This window comes from Drosophila subpulchrella, chromosome 3R (assembly GCF_014743375.2).
Source record: "Drosophila subpulchrella strain 33 F10 #4 breed RU33 chromosome 3R, RU_Dsub_v1.1 Primary Assembly, whole genome shotgun sequence".
Classification (NCBI taxonomy): Eukaryota; Metazoa; Arthropoda; class Insecta; order Diptera; family Drosophilidae; genus Drosophila; species Drosophila subpulchrella.
The window spans coordinates 4,898,326-4,916,725 of NC_050609.1; the positions used below are offsets into that span (position 1 = coordinate 4,898,326).

Below are 18,400 nucleotides of genomic sequence, written 5' to 3' on the forward strand. Positions count from 1 at the left end.
AAAAACAAGACATGAGACGAAATGCTGAGAAGGAACACTTTTTGGGGGGATGGAGCGCACAGAATCTTCTGGCAAAAACTCATGGATTTGATTTTGCTTACTCGCTAGCTACAATCGAAACTCTCTAACCTCCTCTCGCTGCCTATTGTTCATTATTTTATTCTTACCCTTTGACTTAAACATTAGTGTGTTCGCTAAACTCCTATTTTATGTGTATGAGTTGTAGATTTCATTAATATTTTGTATATTTTTCTCATATAGTTCAATAGATTTGTTGGGTAAATAATAACTAATATCCGTTTGTTTTTCTTTGTTTTTTTCTTTTTTAATTCAAATAATATTAGTTTAAGTTTCGCAAAGTTGCATTCCTTGCACAGTGTAACAGTTCTACTATTTGTTTTTCGTAATTAGTGGTTTAAGGCGGCCATAAGTCAAACCATTTGAATTTCGGAATCCACTTGAATTTCCAAGTTCAAGAAATTTAAGAGAATATTGAACATTGAGGGGGCTAAAAATGAACTGATACTATAGTTTTGGTTTCTGTTGATAAATCTCTTTGCTATTTTGCTGTTGCTGCGCCGCTCTGTGGATGTTGGATTGGATGGTTGCTTGGATCTCGAAGAGGACTCGGGCCTACTTGCTTTCTGCTTTTTACAATTGGTTAAATTCCCTACTATTCTCGAACTGACTCTGCTGCTGATGCTGCTGGTGCTGCCGAGGCGGACGTTCCAGCCGCTCCCGCCGTCGTCGTCCCTCCCGGCGCCACTTTGTTTCTTGTTAATCAGATGTTGTCCACGGAGTCGGCATCGTCCTCCGAGCTGATCTCATCGCCGAACTCGATGTCCTCATCGAAGCCATCCTCCACGAATGTGACCGTCTCGTTGATGCGCACGGACTCGGGGAACTCGCCGTAGGTCTTCAGATTCCTGGCCTCGTCCGGAGTGTACTTAAGGATCACATCCGCCTTCGAGTCCTGGTAGTCTCGCAATCCCACCAATATGATGTCTCCCTGGTTAATCCACACCTGCAATAGCAAAGGGAAAACATAATCAAACAATGTTATCTAGTTTTTTTTTTGTTTTGGGAAAGACCACAACGAATCGCTTTCTTTGTTTTATGAGTAACTCTTTGGGGAAAAAGCAAACTCAATTTTGCAGCTTGTATTCCGTGTAATAGATAAAAGATAACTGATCTATGGCGCACAGCGACTCCATTTCGCGAATTTCACAAAAGAGTGAAACGAATCGCATTACTAACTGACCTTGGAAAAAGTGTGGCAAACAAGAAGGTTCCATTTTATGAGAAAGATATGTGAAATAAGGAAAATCCATGGTCATTCCTAGGACAATTTCGCAAGAGGACGGAAAAGAGCTCACGTGAGCTGAGGATTGCAATCAGTACTTGAAATACAACATCAAACATTGATAGAATAGAGATTAAAACGGCTTGCTGACCACAAGACACTCCAATACGAGTTCAGCGTCACATAGAAAAGATAAATTGGCACGCTGAGTGAAACGCGTAATAGTGGCTAATTCCACGAAAGACGGAGAATTTTGCTACAGACAAGATAAGACACTTTCAATCACAAGCTAACCGAATTTTGGTACTGATGGTACTGATAAGAAAGTCGTTCTGCAATATAAATAAGAAGCCTCTTGAGCAAACATTTCCTTAATCGGATGCGTATAACTCAGGAGGCCTGACACCAGATTGAGATACCCCCTCATAGTGACGTCAAGCGAAAGATTGGAGAAGTAGGAAGTTCAAATTGCAGTAGTAAACCTGAGGTACTGATGAGAAAACCCCCCTGTAAATGGTATCTTACTCAACTAGCAGAGTCGATGACCTAGGACAAGTTGCACTCGTCGAGTGATTCAAAGCCCATTCATAAATTCACTTCCAAAAAGCTACTTCCTGTCAGTAGCACTACGTTAGAAGTGGGTGTAATATAAATTCCAATGCCACGACTAGATGACACATATATAGAATCCGTTCACCACGTAAAGATCGATAAGCGACGATACCCAGTGGTGGCTTTAAAATAAATTAAACGGAATCGAAGCGACTCTCGAATAATTCCCGCATTACGTATGTGCTGGAAATAAACAACCATTTTGGGCCCTCTTCGAACTTTGGAGTATTTATCATCCATTAAACGGATGGCGTCGCGTCGCGCTTCCATCCTGCTATCTGTTCCATTACGTATTCCCTACCAGTGTGGAAACCCAACACGATAGATCATGCCCGAATGCAAAGAATCGTGACTAAATTGAATCGAAATTGCCATTTTACGATGGGTAGCAGATAAGTCATGGGCACATTCCCCCATCCTAGAAGCCGACTGGCTGGGAAGCACCCGATTCCTCGACTGATTGCACGGCAGTGTGCCAATGAGTAAGTTAACGAGTGTGTGTGATCCGTCAGAGGTTTGGCATTCGAGGCAGCAGGTCTTTATTGACTATATATAGCCACAGGCATCATTGAACTTCCTATGGCTATCAGGCAGTTTGCACTGGTTTGCTCTGTTTGAGACGTAAAATATTCGTTTATCCACAGACGGACTTCTGTAATAGGTTAAAATCAGTTAAATTAGTACTCTACATTCAATTCATTATGAGTTCCTAATTTATGAACTCCCATAAGTTTAATCAGCGATAATACTTTCATGGGTTTAACCACTTATTCGGCATAATTCTATGTGTCATAAACAGTCCTACACTGAAAAACGAACATAAATCAAATAAAATAGGTATTTCCGAAATAAACAATTTCTCAATCGGTTAAATACCAATGAACCCATGAGAATTCTCTTCCCACGCTGTCCTTATCTGCGAACCAAGTACGCACTTGTCTTACATAATAAAAGCTAGTGTAGATTAGGACCGATCAGACAGCCATCATCTCCACGTAGGGCATTCCTGAGCCATACCCTGTACTAGAATCTTAGACATGCGATTGGCACTCGCCAAAATTCTGCTATCTCAACTCGTCACTGATAACGAACCATATATGGGGGCCAGGTAGCCCGCTCCCGCTTTCTTGACTCCGATAAGAAGCCACCAACCACAATTTGGGGAGGGCTACTCTCTCCAGAGTGGTTCTCCCTATAAATACAACACTCACTCGCCGGCGTCGGGCAAATCTAAAATCGGCAGCAAGCAAGAGACACCTGAACAAAAAAAAACGAAAGACACGGCAAAATCGGGCCGAATAAAGTGAATTCCATGAGAAAGCGAAGCGGAATACAAGTGAAGTGCTATCGATACGCCAGAACAAGGGCGAAAAGCTAAAAAAAGTCGCGACCGGAATCCCCTAAAGAACCGTCGCGCCTCCGCAATCCAAAAGACCGATCCCCAAACCGTCAAAATTACTTACTATTACCCTCCGAATTCGTGCGGCGCGTGCAACCAGAGCGAGGACATCATGCTTTTATCCTACCGATGCATCTACTCGGTGCTGCTGTCCACCATAGCCAGTATTATGGTGGTCCTCAGCTCTGCATCCTCCGGCTCCATGCAGCTGCCCACCGTTCGCAAGTGCGGCGGTGGCGCCAGCTCCACGGGAGCAGCCCACACCATGGCCATGAACTTGGCGGCCTACGGGCTGCTGGAGAACCGGATTAGCACTCTGGAAGCACCGCGACAAACGCACTGGAGCAAGAAGTTCCTGGCCAAGCGGGAAGCGACTCCACACTCAGCGCCCTATGTGGTCAGCATCCAGATGATGACGCCGGATCAGGGCCTGGTCCACTATTGTGCCGGCACTGTGATCAACGAGCACTGGATCCTGACGGCGGCCCACTGCCTCAGTTCACCGCAGGCGGTGGAGAACTCCGTCATTGTGGCGGGCAGTCACGACATTCACGATCAGAAGGGAGAGGCGAGCAACATCCAGATGCGACACATCGACTACTATGTGCGCCATGAGCTCTACCTGGGCGGAGTGAATCCCTACGACATTGCTCTGATCTACACCAAGGAGCCACTGGTCTTCGACGACTATGTCCAGCCAGCCACGTTGCCGGAGCAGGATGCTCAGCCGGAGGGCTATGGAACTCTTTACGGCTGGGGCAATGTCTCGATGACGGCCGTGCCCAACTATCCACACCGTCTGCAGGAGGCCAACATGCCCATCCTGGACATGGAGCTCTGCGAACAGATCCTCGCCCGCTCCGGACTTCAGCTGCACGAGACCAATCTGTGCACTGGTCCACTGACTGGAGGCGTTAGCATCTGCACCGCCGACTCCGGCGGTCCGCTAATCCAGCAGTGCTGCGAGGAGCACTTCGAACGGGCCAACATTGTCATCGGCATCGTGTCCTGGGGCAAGATGCCCTGCGGCCAGAAGAACGCCCCCTCGGTCTTCGTCCGTGTCTCCGCCTTTACTGACTGGATCAATCAGGTCATCAGTACGGCCACCCGGATCATATAGGATGATCATCGGAAAGAAATGAGCGCTCGAATGTGAAGATATCGAAAAAATTAAAAATACGAACGAAAAAAAACACAAAAGATTGAAAAACCCAAAGAAAAATGTAGATTCTCTAGATAATCTCACTAGGCCATTAAGATGAACAAAAATATTCTGATTCTAGTAATTTAAGACTTAGTTTAAGCTTACAAAAAAAACTTAATAAAACGTTGAATATTTAAATGGAAAAAAACACCTTCACTGTCTTTTTATTTTTAGCTTATCTAGATAAGCAAAAGGGGATAAAAATAGAGTTCAAATGACCTATTTTATCCCACAGTTATAACATCACATGGAAGTAAGAATAATTATCTTGTTTTTCCGACTAAAATAGCTCAACAAATAAGAACCAAAATAGGTCTCGGGATCTCCAAGTTAGGATCAAATTGAATTGCGCAGATATTTATTAGAAAAGTGCGTTTTCACGTTCTTGGCTCTTCAGGCCAGTCGAAATTAATTGTGAAATAAGCTGAGGCCCTCGGCCAGATAAGAATATGCGATATATTCCCATTTCTGTTGCCGGGCGGGGAGCAGGCGGAGTTTTGGGGGGCAAAAGCACAACTCACCTGGCGCCTTCCACGCATTAGTCATGCTGCCTGCGAGCAGTGTCTGGCCGAAAAAAGTGGCGAATTGAGAGCATGTTACGACTGTCAGATTAGGATCTGCGACTTGATTAGCAGGGAGCTCATAAAGACCGCTAAATTGGGGCCATCAGCTGACTACTGGGTGATTGACAGACATTTGAGGACAGTCTGTGCAAAAATACATATAACTCTTTTTACTTCCACGAAAATGGGGTCTACACTCTAGACTTCTGAGAGCTAACTCGTTGAACCTTGAGACCAGACCCACCGTTGCACTTTGAGCCCTCGAGAACTGAGTAATTGGGGGAGCAGCAAGGTGTAATTACGCATTTCCAGGAATTATCAATTAATTCAATTTGACAGATGGTCTTGGAAGTGTGGGTGAAGCACCAAAAGTCCCAAAGGGTATTGCAATTTGTTGATATGATCAAATCAATTAAAAGGCATTTGCATGGATAAAAGATAAGGAATAAAATAAATTAATTGTATTTTTTCAGATAGGAAAGGGGATATATTTTTAATCGCTGGGTTTTCAATTTTAGAATGCGTCAGAATGGTTACGTGTTTTATTAAAAAATTATTTTCTACAAATTTTTAACTCTAGACATAAAAAGAAAGTTGTACTTGAAAAAAGTGTGATTTTTTATCTCTTTTTAAAAAGATTAGAACTGAACCACATAAATCTACCAGTGAGTGGGCCAATAAATTTCTTAGGCAACCTACTTGAAAGATTAGGACCTGAATTAATGGTAATTAAACCACATGCAATGAATATCTAAAATTGTATAACAATCCATTATGTGATCATGTAAGATTACAAATCCATTTATGGAGATCCAAAATGGAAAACATAAAATTGCGTCGTTCGAAATTATAATTACTTTTTCATTCTGTCTGACTTTTGACAGTAGATTAGATAAATGCCAATAAATGCCAAAGACCAAATTCTATCAAAGAATAATTGCCAAGTCAGGATGTTAATTTTATGGCGCAGCACGTGTTTCATAGTTCTTTCACCGTGTTTATTGGGAATTGCATATGAAACCAAAAACGTGGTAATGGTGCACTATCTTACATAAAACATCAGGTGACTTACTACTATTATCTATGTCGAATAATACATTTTATAATCAATTTATTTATTGCATTTATAAAGATAATAAAGTCCAAGATCTATCGTCCGAATTCATAGGAAATCCTAGTGCAAAAATAGATCACTATCTCTGTTTTGTTTTCGCAAGGCGAACTCCGATTTCGATCGGTTTACTTGCATTTACAGTGCCTTCCATATCGGCAATTAACCTGAGACATGTTTTTCACTGTCTAGGAATTTTCCTTGCGTTGCTGCTCTTTGTTTATAACTTCATGTGCTTGATTTGTTCGCTTCGATTGGACTCCACTTCTGGTCTTGTATATTTACTTGACACCTACAAGAGCCTATGGCCGTACGTCACTACTTACTCGCGATTCTTGACATAGTCGATTTGGAATCTTATTTATGACGCCCGTCTCCTGCGGGGTGAAGCACCACCCAAAATTTGACATGTGCTCATACCTTTCGGAAGAATTGATATAATCGGCTTAATGGCGACCGCGACCAAGGCTAACTCAGGTAGATGATAAGGAAAAACTGCAATTGCAGACCTACTTCATAAGAAACCTGCATTGTTAAAAGGAACAAAGGCGGAAGTTTTCAGGTAACTCAAATTTCTATTCAACTGCAAGGAGTATACATAAAATTATGTGTATTTATAGAAGATATTTCCTTTTCTTTTAATGCAAAACTAATATTTTGAGTTGATATATCATTTATATATGTATATCAACAAGATATCCTCCGCAAATTGTGAAATTTGAACTTCGAAAAAATCAAAAATTAAAAATCGTACAACTAGGATGACATAAAAATATCGGTTATTTTAAAACTTTTATATAAAAGTCAGAAAAAAAACTCAGTAACGATTATAAAATTAATTTTAACGAAAAAGTTTAAAAAAGTTTTCTTAGATGAGATGTGAATTTATTTAAAATTAAAATACAAAAATAAATTGGTTTATTCACTTATTTTTGACGTGTAAAAAAAGATGGTGGGGCACCCTATATTTGCAATGCTAATGTTTTGCTTTTATCTATGTGTGTCCATCTGGTACCTAGGCACTTGTGTATTATTAATCAGTTGCTCCTCCTCTCCCCTTCCCGCCTACGCCCCTTTGTTAATGCATTCGCACAAGGACGATGACACCCACTCAATGAAAGAGAATGGCACACAAAGAGAGCCAAATACGAGATGGCAAGGCCAAAGTTAGGGCCATAGAAAGCAAATTAGATGTGGACTGGCGAAAAACCCAAAAATTTGCACATGAACACACACAATTAGGCTGCATTTTTGCAAAACAACAATGTAAATACGTAGCAATCGCTGGCAATCAATGTCAGAGTGGCCTAAGAGAGCGGCTGGCAAGTTAAGGGAGCACTGCTCCCCAATTTAAGAGCACGCAGACAAAGAGACTGCGACTGCGATTGCGACTGTGAACTCACCTTCTTGCGAAGTTTCCCCCGAATGTGACACAGGCGTTTGACGCCATCGAAGCACATTGCCTCCAGACGACCGTTGCCCAGCATCTTGGTCACCTGCGCGTACTCCTGCTGGTCCTCCTTGAAGATCAGCTCTCGCTTCTCGAACTCGTTCTCGTTCTTACCACGACGACGATTCTTGCCACCTTTTCCTTTATTCTTGGGCATTTTGCTTGTTCTTCGCTGTTGCTGATGTGCTGCTTTCTATGGCCGTTGTCGCTGCTGTCTGCGGGGGTGTTGTCGACGCTGTTTCGGAGACAAGTTAAGACCGTTAATAACCGACTGCACTAGGCGCATATCAATATAACGAACATATTTAACACGAGTAATCCCAATCGAACTGCTCCAAACTTACAATTTTGTCAAATGTAAATGTGACAATTTCGCCTCGCTAAAGTGAAAAGAGCGGTTCCGCGCGGAACCAGTGTCGGATATCGAACTGGTGCTATCGATAGTAGTTAAGGGTCTGGCAGCACTAGTTCGAAAATATCGATAGTACCCGTTACTTTTTAATTTAATTTAAAATTAAATTAAAATGGGTAATTTAAAACACAAATAATATTTAACATTCTTTTATTAGAAAAATTAGAAAATATTAAAAAAGAGGATTACTCTACTATCAAAACATACGCATCGATTTATGAACATCTGATTTGTATATATCGATAGCAACGTTAGGGGCACTCCCGCTCTATTGTTTATAAGCTTTGTAGAAAAACAAACTTTGACGGAGGAATTTCCAAAACCCAACCCTCGGAATTTGCCAGGATGCACCAGGCCTACAGTGTTCACTCCATCCTGAAGCAGGGCGTGCAGATAGAGTCCATAGCGGCGTATGGTAAGTGTGTGAATTAGGAGTGCGCTAATTATTACTCACCGGGTGCGTTGTTCTTTTCCAGGCAACCATGTCATCTTGGGCACCCGCAGCGGGCAGCTCATCATGTACTCCGTGGACGAGGAGACCGGCGTGGACATGCGGATGTTCAACAAGAACTTCAGCCGGAAGCCAATCACCCAAATGGAGGTGATTGCATCGGAGAACCTGCTCTTCGTGCTCACCGACAACCTGGTGCAGGTGTGCGACATCAGAAGGATCGAGAGCAACTTCGCCTTTATGCACAGTGCCCCGGACACAAGGGGCTGCACTCTGTTCACCATGGACGTGGACACGCCCAAGTCCATAACCGGACGGGTGGCCACCTTGATTCGCGTGTGCTGCGCCATCCGACGGCGCCTGGTGTTCTTCTTCTGGAAGGAGGACAAACTGAATTCGCTGGAACTGAGCATTGAGCTAAATGATGTGCCCAGGAGCCTTTGCTGGGTGGGCCATGCTGTGTGCGTGGGCTACAAGGACGAATATGTGGTCTATGATGTGAGAAATGTCCCTAATCTTATGTCCCCTGTGTTCTAATAATTTTCGACTGCTCTTTTAGATATCTGGAAAATCACCAAAGAAGCACGACCTGTTCCTAACCTCCTCCAGCATTAGCAGAGATCCCTGCATCTGCCTCATCCGAAATAATATGCTGGGCATCTCCAAGGACAGCTACCTCGTTGCAGTAGATCCAAGTCAGTACAAGGAATCCGCTGATGGCTCCAGTGACATGCGACCGGGGGGCATGGAGAGCAATAGTTCCCTGGCTCCGCTGCTCTGGTCAAGTCCCCTGCTGGATTTGGGTAGGAAACATTATATATTTACACTTCTGCACTCTTTTATAAACCTTTTAAATTTCAGTCTGGGATGAGCCATATGCCGTGGGTCGGGTAAACAATGCCATCGAGGTACGCAGCCTGGTGGGCAGGGACACCCTGGTCCAAACAATTCCCGAGCTGCAGAAAACCAAGTTCCTGGTCCAGGCCGACAAGGGAACCATTTTTGCAGCCGCCACCTCAGAGCTTTGGTGCATTCGAATGGTGGATATTCGCGCCCAGCGTCAACAGTTGCTCCAGCAGAAAAAGTTCCAACTGGCCATAGAGCTGACGGTGAGTTGGATAAAGAGATATTACCAAGTCGATTATTTTAACCATTAATTTCAGCAAATATCTGATGAACCAGCCTTGGACCGAGAGCAAACCATTCGCCAAATACACATGCTCTACGCCAAGGAGCTCTTCACCAACAAGGAGTACTCGGCGGCCATGAAGGAGTTTGAAAAGGCATCTATAGACCCTTATGACGTGATAAGACTGTTTCCCAGCTTGGTGCCTGAGCCCAAGTCCGGCCCCGAGGACATTGCCGTGCCCAAGTCCAGTGCCCCTGCGATGGAGGATAGCGACCTGGAGGACGCCTACTTGGCTCTGATCGAGTACCTTGCATTGGCTCGCCAGCGGGAGGTGGTCAAGCTGCGCGACACCAAGAGTAGTTCGAAGTCCCTGCTGGAGATTATCGATACGACGTTGCTGAAGTGCTACCTGCAGACGAACGACTCGCTGGTGGCACCTCTCCTCCGACTCAACCAGTGCCACCTGGAGGAGTCGGAGAAGACCCTCAAAAAGCACAACAAGATATCGGAGCTGATCATCCTCTATCAGATGAAGGGCAAGCATAAGGATGCCCTTAAACTGCTCAGGGAGCAGGCCAGCATCGAGGGATCGGTGCTGCAGGGTCGCAAGCGTACAATACGTTACCTGCAGGAACTGGGCGGTGATCATCTGCCGCTGATATTTGAGTTTGGCGATTGGGTATTAAAGGAAAATCCCGAAGAAGGGCTAACCATTTTCACCGACGAACTTATTGAGGTGGAGTCCCTGCCGCGCGCCAAAGTTCTGGACTTTCTGATCAGCAAGCACAAGGCACTGGTCACTCCCTATCTAGAGCATGTGATCAGTGAGTGGAAGGATAGCAACACCCTGCTACACAATGTGCTGCTCAAACAGTATCGCGAGCAGGTTCAGCGTCTTTTGGCCCAGCAGGAAAAAGGGTGGGAATTTGTCATTCTACGGGATAAACAATTTCAATTAAAATCCTATGTTTTCCAGAGAGGAAGTTCCCGAACTAATTCCTATGCGGGCCAAACTCTACAAGATGCTGGAGGAGTCCAATGACTATTCGCCCGATCGCGTCCTAGAGGAGTTCCCCACCAACATGCTGCTGGAGGAGCGTGCCCTCATTCTGGGCCGGCTCAAGAAGCACGATAAGGTGCTGTCCATCTATATACATATTCTGGGCGATGTGGCCAAGGCAACGTCCTATGCGCAAGCCAACTTCAAGGACGATGAGAAGATATTTCACACGCTTGTCAAGTGCATAATGGTACCACCAACTGAGCCGCCCTATGAGGGCGTCGCCCTGCATCCGGATTTCGTTGAAGTGAATCGAGAGGTGCTTCTGGAATTGCTCAATACCTACGCCACCAAAATCGACCCTTTCGATATCTTTGAGGTGATCTTAGCATGGAGTGTGTATACTTTTGGTACTAATTCTCCGTTTATTGTAGTACCTTCCCGATGACATGCCCATGCCCCAGCTGGAGAAATACCTCGAGAAGTCGATACGTAAGAAAATGGCCGACAAGCACCAGATGCAGATGATGTGCGGCCTCCTGGAGGCGGAGAGCAACCGGCTGGAAGCTGCTTTGCAGGCTCAGCGAAACATTAGCTTCGAATTGAACGAGTTCAGCGTGTGTCCCGAGTGCAAGAAACGCTTTCCCAGCCAATCCGCCTTTGTACGCTACCCGAACGGGCAGATTGTGCACCTCTCCTGTCATGCTCGCATTGCAAGGGCTGCTGAACAATAAATAAATACTCTAATGTGATAACTGATCAATGTATAAAGTGCTAATTAAATGTAATTGTCTATATCACTCTTGATTAATTTTGCTTTCGAAGGACTCCTTGTAGAGTCTAACTAAAATCCTAGTATAAACTTAATGTAAATGTCAAATAACGAGTAGCTTTATACATCTCCTTATAAAAAACACGCAGAGCTAAAGAAAACCCATATTGTACATATTTATTTGGCTATATTTACAGAAAACTTGCTTTGCCACGCTACGCCAGTGGTGTTTAGGCCTCTTCGCTGCCATCCATGAGACTATCGGCGTCCAGGGAGTCGTTGCAGATGGACAGATCCGACTCCGATTGCGCCCGACTCAGCGGCGGCATGACGCCGGATAGCGATAGTGAGTGCTTACTATCCTCGTTGTCTTCCTCCTGCAGACTGGGCGAGGCTGCACTGCATCCGGTTGTGAGATCCGTGGACGCCGAGTGGGCCGGATTGGCAGCCACGGACACCTGGTTGCCCAGGATCGACGAGCCCGGCAGCTGAGTCTGTCGTATCAGAGCGAGTCGTTGTTGCGTGAGTTCCAGGTGGTGCTTGCGCCACTTGATCCGCCTGTTCTGGAACCAAACCTTCACCTGCGCCTCCGTCAGCTTGAGTGTGTGGGCGAGGTAGAGCCTCTCCGGCCCAACCATGTACTGCTGTCGCTCGAATTCCGCCTCCAGGCATTCCAGCTGCTCCGGTGTAAAAATGGTTCGGACTCGCTTGTTCTTCAGCGCACTTTTCTTGTGAGAGTCTGAGGGATATTATAAAGCATGGTAAGGTGTAAAGGATCATTATAGCGATTTGTTCTTGACTTGTATTTATTGTTTTTAAAAGTATGACTATAAAACGGTTTCAATACTTATGTAGATATTATATAAATCTATAAATTTATTTGTTAAGGATATAAAAACCCCGTTTATTCGATCTAAAAAAAGAGCGATGATCGATTTAATATACATTAGTGACACTCCTTTCGTGTCGAAAAACAAAATTAAGACTACTATAATTTCAAAAACAAACTGAAGAGCACTTTCAGCTTAATTTCAAGAACGTTTCTTCTCGAATAAGTGAGAAGACAAGTTCTTAAGTTGAAATCATTTAATTAAGACGTTTTTCCGTTGTAAAGTTGGGATAGAGAATGATTTTATTTACTAGTTCGTGAGTGTTTGTAGTTTGTAGATTGTCATTTTAAAAAAAAATTTTTAGTGACCCAAGATCTAAATAAAAAATGTTTTAACTCTAGTCAGCTATATCTTACCCGACTTGAGTTTCTCGCGCTGGAAGCTCAATGAGGCCTGTTGCTGGGCGTGGTGTTGCTGGTGGAGCTGCTGCAGGCTCTGGAGGGCAGAGGGAGCTGCTCCGACGGCTGCGGCCACAGCGGCGAATCCCGACTGGTGAGGATGCGAATGTGGATGTCCACCGTGAAGGTAACGTCCACTGCCGGCCACGTTATCACAATTAAAGTTGTTTACACTCTGGCTGTTGTTGTTATTGTTGCTGCTGCTGCTGCTCGTGTAGCACTTGTTGTTGTCGTCGGCAATGTTGTTGTTGTCGTGCAGGGAGAGATTGATGGCATTGTTGTAGTCCTTGCGCTGGCTCTGCAGGCCCAAAATGGCGGCGATGGTGAAGGACTTGCCCACGTCGAGGGAGGAATGCGCCGCTGCCGCCTCGATGAGCTGCGCGTGCGACGTCGCAGTGGCGGCCGCCGCCAACTGTTCCCGGTGGTTGCTGTTGCTGCTGCTGTGGCAGCTGTTGTTGCTGCTGCTGTTGCTGTTGTTGCCGGTGGTGTTGTTGTTGCTGTTGCTGCTGCTCCCTGTTGTCGGTGGGTGGTGGTGGTTGTTGGGGTGGAGCTGCTGCTGCTGCTGCTGCTGATGATGATGTTGCTGCTGTTGCAGCTGATGATTATGTTGCTGCTGCTGGTGCTCCATTTGGTATGAACTCTGACCCGCCGAGACGACGGCCGCCGCTGCTGCAGCCGCTGCCAGCGCATGATGATGATGCGGTTGACCATGTGCCGGGATGCCCCCGCCCAGGCTGGCCAATCCGCCGACACCCGACCCCCCGCCACTGGACTGTGTGTTATGCAATGCCAGGAAGTGCGACAAGGGATTTGCGTGATATTTGGAAGGATTCTGCAGCATGCTTAGGTATTTGCCACCGTCTCCAAGTTGTCGTCTGCCTCTGGCCTCCGGGATGCGGTCTCTGCGAATGGGAGAAATGCCTTGCTTTAATTGTTACAGAGTTGCAAGCTGCCAGGTGTCAACGACTCCCCGATTAAATCCACAATTAAGTGAAATGTGATCCCTGCCTGGTGAAATTGCCCGACCATGAAGTGCTTGGTCAGCAGTGGTTTAAAATGGGACAATGAAACCACAACTGGTTAGGACTGTCCCCTACCTTATATCTTTTCCCTAGGCACAGCGAAGAAAACTGACTAAATACGTGTTACTTTCTCTAATAATTCAAGATAATATATGTAGATATGACAAATATTTTAATAATATATGTATGGGTAGTCTCCAGTTCAATTCTTAACTTAAAACTTAAATGCAGATTTACCATCCTTACTTAGTTCAGAATTTTTGATGGAAAGGGTGATAAGTGCGTTATAAAATTATACATATTAAAAACCAGCTTATACTTATAGATATGAATAGATTTAAATGATAAAAAAAAGTTAAAAATATGAACTTAGATTATTTTAAATTTATTAACAATAAGTGGAACATTTTCTATCGACCCAAATGACTTGTATTTTTTTAGGATCAAACAAATATTAAATGTTGTAAGGATGGTTCTTAACTTGTCTTTAAAAATAATAGCCTTTTCAACAGGGTTTTCTAGACTATTTTGTTATTAAACAAAACATCTAGCAAAATAACCTTGAAGCTAATGATAATGATTTTTTATTAGTGTAGCAAATCGCCCTCTTAGCGGTGCATTCATTTGCTTAATTGCAGCTCCTCTCGCTCGCACGCATTCCCCAGCTGAACCCGAATCGGTTTGTGGCAATGTGATATCCTAATTGAGACCTTGTCACAGTTTGCTGCTTCATTGTGGCTGCCGCAAGAGCTGCTCCTTGTGTTGCCGATGAAGTTGCTCTCCCAGGTGCGTGAGGCATCCCAGGTAACAGCCATCAACTCGGTTGTCTCCATTGTTTGTGCTGCTGGCCAAATATGCGGATGCCCCGAGCTGCATTTAAGCTGATTTAACTAAACTCACTAACGTCGTGTGCCAGCCAAATGAGCTTCATTAGGCGAATGCAAATTGGGTGTAACAAGTGGATTTCACACACATACCGCATGGGAATTTCAAGGGACACAAACTAACTGCATTAATTCTGCAGCTCTTGTCCGAGACAAATGCTAAGAAATTTCCCTTTCTTTCTGATTCGCCACACCAACTGATTTAAAATTTTTATCTTTAAGTTTATAAATCACAAAAACGTTAAAAATTTCAACTCTTTTAATTTTTTCCTTACAAATAAGACATTTTAAAATAAACAGCGAGTACCAAGAGAAATAACATAGATGAGGTAGACGACTTCAACTAATTATATCCAAAAACTAAAATATTTAAAATGTATCTTAAGCAATTAGAAATTTTTTTGTGATGTTTATTAAGATAATTATTTAAAGAATTTACATTTTTTCAAAACAAACTTCGTTTCAAATAAACATATTTAGTTTACTTAAGATGGCTTAGTCGAGCCATATCACGGAATCGGTAAAACACCTTACCTATAATTTCCATGCAAAAATCTCGGAATAAAAATCTACACGGAAAGAATCACAAAATTATAAAGTTTTTGTATTTCTAAACGCAATTACAATTCTTTTATGATGTGTTTTTATCAAAAACAAATTGACTAATATTTATAAAAACCCATTATAACATAGCTCTTAAAAACAAATGGATGTCTAAAAAAATCGTTTTTTATTAATTCATTTACATAATTTTAACTCGTTTTCAAGAAATATCTTCAATAAAAAACCCGTCGGTCTTTGCTTAGGACAGTTAATAATTTATTATAACAACGTGCACCAACCTTTCTATCAATCAAGTACCAAATGCATCGAATTCGACTTCAGCTGTGATTCCCCACAAAGGTAATCCAAAAATGTGTAATTTTTCACAAAGATTTCCACAAAATGGAATTACAATCCGTAAATCAAGTCCTTCCGACGGCACTTCAAAATGTGTTGCCTACAGTTCTGCGCCTTTCTTTCGGCTATAGCGGAATTCGCACAGGAAATCCAATTGGAAAGTCGGGGGAAATTTTTACAACCGGAAACACATGCGAACGCGAGCGTGTTGCAAACTGAACTGAACTCAAAAGTTCGTGGCCGTAAAATTTTTACATTATTGGCAGTCGACGCCGGCAGCGACGCCAGCAGCGCTGCTTTGGCGAGACTGTGAGTGTGTGTGCGTGAGCAAGTGATTCTTTTTGTGGGTGTGCGAGAGTTGCCGTTGTGATTTTTCTAGCCGCTTTTCCTTCTGCGTTTTTTGCTCTCAACTAGGGTTGTCGAAACATTTCGATTTACTCAGTTTTAAAGTATTTCTTGTTAAAAGCATAGAAATTATTTATATTTTTCAAATTTAATTTACAACAAATTTATATTGCGAAGGATCTGATAAATTTTTAGTTCCACTCATTTAAAGGATTTATAAAAGACTTAGTTGACATCGATACCAACTTTAAAGTAGACCTTTCTCCAAAACCGTAGAGAAAGCCCAGCTTTTGATTTTTATTTACTATGTGCTTGATTAAATTTAAAGATAATCTCACATTGATACTTTTTACCATATCTGACAACCCTGCTTTCAACTTAGATCCAAGCTTCTGAAAGAGCGCTAGGAAGAGAAGAAGAAGGCATAACAACATCGTCGACCGAAGCCCCATCATCAACATCATCATCATTTTCATCATTCAAGAGCAACCACCAGGCAGTTACATAAAAAGGAATCACCCACCAAAGCGAGTAACCCGCCAACCAACCCACCACCCACCACCCACCATTCAAACCACCCACCTATCAGAGTAACCCTGCCCACACCCATTTGGGTAAACCCCCGTTTCGAGGGCGAGTGTATGAAAAGTTATTGAAATTATGATATAAATGGATAATTGGCTTACTCCGTCTCCCTCGCTTTTGGTAAATGGGCGGTACCAAAAGCAGCCGGAAAATAAATGCGAAACAATATGGCGACGCTGGATTAATAATATTTTCTGAATAAGCTGAAATGTCACTGGGGTTGTCACTGTGGGGACAGACATAATTAATGAAGCAATAAGCTGTGAAATTACATCGTGGATACATAATAAGTAAGTGAAGGTCCTGAAAGATATAAAAAGCAGAAGAACAAATTTTGGCAATGGTCAAGGCAAACAAACATTTTCTTTAAATGTAAAGAAGGTTTAACTTGTTAGGTCTTTAATAAAACTGAATAAGCTTTAAGCTTTACCCAAATAAAATAATAAATATACCAAAGGCTTCTTTAAAACATTAAAGATTAGGTAAAAGAAAGAAAGAAGATTTTAACTGGCATATCCAAGAGTAAAAACTCACTGTCGTTCCTAATTACGATTAATATAAAAGTTGATTTTTATTCAATATTTTTAAACATCTATAAATATTTTTGTCTAACATTTGTATAAAGACACAAAAAGGTGTTGCTTAAAAAATCAAAGTATACTAATTTTAAATTACCTAAAAACTGCTTAAAATTCGCAACTAGTTCTTGGTCAAAATTGGGGAACTATTTTGGTAGTGGAAACTATCTTCAGCCGCAGCTCAACCCCAAATTCAGCCCCAATTAGGCATGCCTTTCGCCCAACCCCCTTTCCGACCAAACGGGTCTTCAATTTACCGTTTGATAAACTACACGGAATGCTAACGATCATTACGAACCAGCGGAATCGGCGGACGCAGAAAGACGAAGAAGGCCCCAATTAGTGGCCCATCAAAGTAAATCAATGCAAGAGAACGTGAAACGAGCTGAAGAGGAAAATCCCAAAAAGAACAAAGCAAATGGTTGATGACGAGTGTACACAGAGATTAATATAAAATTAGACTAAAATAACATAAAGGATTTAAGGATTAAAACTTTAAGAATAAGCAATTCAAAAACATTTTATTATCATAGTTTCTAAAATATTTTATTAGGATAAATTGCTTGCTTAAGGCCCACACCATAAAACATTTGAAAAAACCCATTTATCACCTTGATTTTGAACCTTATTCTTAATAGTTAAAATTTTTATTGAAATATCTTTTTTTGTTACTTAAAATATAAATAATTCTTTTTTAGGCCTATGTACATATAAACTAAATGGTTTATAACTGTCTGTTCTCTCGATGTATCCCCTCGTCATGTCCAACTTTCCCCTCCCCTTTGCAAAAAAACCAAAGAGAGACAAATTCAAAAATCAGAGCCAGGAATTTGCAGCCAAAAAGGAAATGGGAAAGAGGGAGGGAGGAGGGAGGACCGTGGGGTTGGAGAGGATCCTTTCGGGTGCTTCGGCGTCACGTTTGTCGTTTCAATCATCATTAGTGCTAATGTACCCACAAGAATTGGCCAGCCACTTGGCGCCGACGTCGGCGTCGACGCAAGCATTGGCGTTGGCGTCGGCGTTTAGCAATGGCGGCCGCAGCGGAGTGAAAGAGAGTGGGGGAAAGAGCGATAGAGAGAGAGAAACGTTGACGGCTCCACAGGAAATCTCTTTTAAGCTGGCAGGAAACGCCTGTGTATACATACTTTTTATATACCCACATATTTTATTTTTCATTTATTTACCACAATTTGAATATTTTTTTGAGGTGCAAAACAACAAAAACAATGCGAAACCCCGCAATACACACAAACATACTTTGTGATGCACTAGTATGCCCTGCGCATGCTCTTAAATCGTTAGAAAGAGAAGGGAGGAGGGGAGCGTGGGAGGGAGAGGGTCCTCTGCCGCAGTCGCCATTGTTGTTGTGCTTTTGGCCTTTTGATAAACTTC

At 43.0% G+C, this 18,400-nt stretch overlaps 4 protein-coding genes across 5 annotated transcripts; 2 read left to right on the top strand and 2 right to left on the bottom strand.

Annotated features, from left to right (window-relative positions):
• Positions 1-299: 299 nt before the first annotated feature.
• Positions 300-8,089, bottom strand: LOC119563531 (eukaryotic translation initiation factor 1A, X-chromosomal). 2 transcript variants are annotated; one of them, XM_037877002.1, is made up of 3 exons: positions 7,987-8,089; positions 7,596-7,877; positions 300-1,024 (listed from the first exon to the last, which is right to left on the bottom strand). In XM_037877002.1, the coding sequence occupies exons 2-3, from the start codon at positions 7,797-7,799 to the stop codon at positions 782-784; spliced, it is 447 nt and encodes a 148-aa protein (XP_037732930.1). In that variant the 5' UTR covers positions 7,800-7,877; positions 7,987-8,089; the 3' UTR covers positions 300-781. The 2 variants fall into 2 exon arrangements, with proteins under 2 accessions (XP_037732930.1, XP_037732931.1); XM_037877003.1 differs by having other exon boundaries at positions 7,944-8,030.
• Positions 3,093-4,572, top strand: LOC119563530 (anionic trypsin). The gene has a single exon (XM_037877001.1). The coding sequence runs from the start codon at positions 3,427-3,429 to the stop codon at positions 4,432-4,434; it is 1,008 nt and encodes a 335-aa protein (XP_037732929.1). The 5' UTR covers positions 3,093-3,426; the 3' UTR covers positions 4,435-4,572.
• Positions 8,090-8,309: 220 nt separating the features above from the next.
• LOC119562988 (vam6/Vps39-like protein) lies at positions 8,310-11,567 on the top strand. Its single transcript, XM_037876167.1, has 7 exons — positions 8,310-8,469; positions 8,531-9,003; positions 9,065-9,308; positions 9,367-9,614; positions 9,669-10,552; positions 10,611-11,013; positions 11,069-11,567. Exons 1-7 carry the CDS (start codon positions 8,400-8,402, stop codon positions 11,366-11,368), a joined length of 2,622 nt encoding a protein of 873 aa, XP_037732095.1. The 5' UTR covers positions 8,310-8,399; the 3' UTR covers positions 11,369-11,567.
• Positions 11,568-11,589: 22 nt separating this feature from the next.
• LOC119562989 (homeobox protein Nkx-6.1) lies at positions 11,590-15,678 on the bottom strand. Its single transcript, XM_037876168.1, has 3 exons — positions 15,443-15,678; positions 12,653-13,596; positions 11,590-12,145 (listed from the first exon to the last, which is right to left on the bottom strand). Exons 2-3 carry the CDS (start codon positions 13,533-13,535, stop codon positions 11,637-11,639), a joined length of 1,392 nt encoding a protein of 463 aa, XP_037732096.1. The 5' UTR covers positions 13,536-13,596; positions 15,443-15,678; the 3' UTR covers positions 11,590-11,636.
• Between the last annotated feature and the right edge of the window lie 2,722 nt (positions 15,679-18,400).

Excerpts from the sequence above, each read along its gene's own strand:
- LOC119562988 (XM_037876167.1), top strand. The coding sequence starts at position 8,400 with ATGCACCAGGCCTACAGTGTTCACTCCATCCTGAAGCAGGGCGTGCAG. Across the intron at positions 9,004-9,064 it reads ACGAATATGTGGTCTATGAT|ATATCTGGAAAATCACCAAA; the intron begins GTGAGAAATGTC and ends CTGCTCTTTTAG. Across the intron at positions 11,014-11,068 it reads ACCCTTTCGATATCTTTGAG|TACCTTCCCGATGACATGCC; the intron begins GTGATCTTAGCA and ends CGTTTATTGTAG.
- LOC119562989 (XM_037876168.1), bottom strand. The coding sequence starts at position 13,535 with ATGCTGCAGAATCCTTCCAAATATCACGCAAATCCCTTGTCGCACTTC. Across the intron at positions 12,146-12,652 it reads GCGCGAGAAACTCAAGTCGG|ACTCTCACAAGAAAAGTGCG; the intron begins GTAAGATATAGC and ends AATATCCCTCAG.
- LOC119563531 (XM_037877002.1), bottom strand. The coding sequence starts at position 7,799 with ATGCCCAAGAATAAAGGAAAAGGTGGCAAGAATCGTCGTCGTGGTAAG. Across the intron at positions 1,025-7,595 it reads GGGGGAAACTTCGCAAGAAG|GTGTGGATTAACCAGGGAGA; the intron begins GTGAGTTCACAG and ends TTGCTATTGCAG.
- LOC119563530 (XM_037877001.1), top strand. The coding sequence starts at position 3,427 with ATGCTTTTATCCTACCGATGCATCTACTCGGTGCTGCTGTCCACCATA.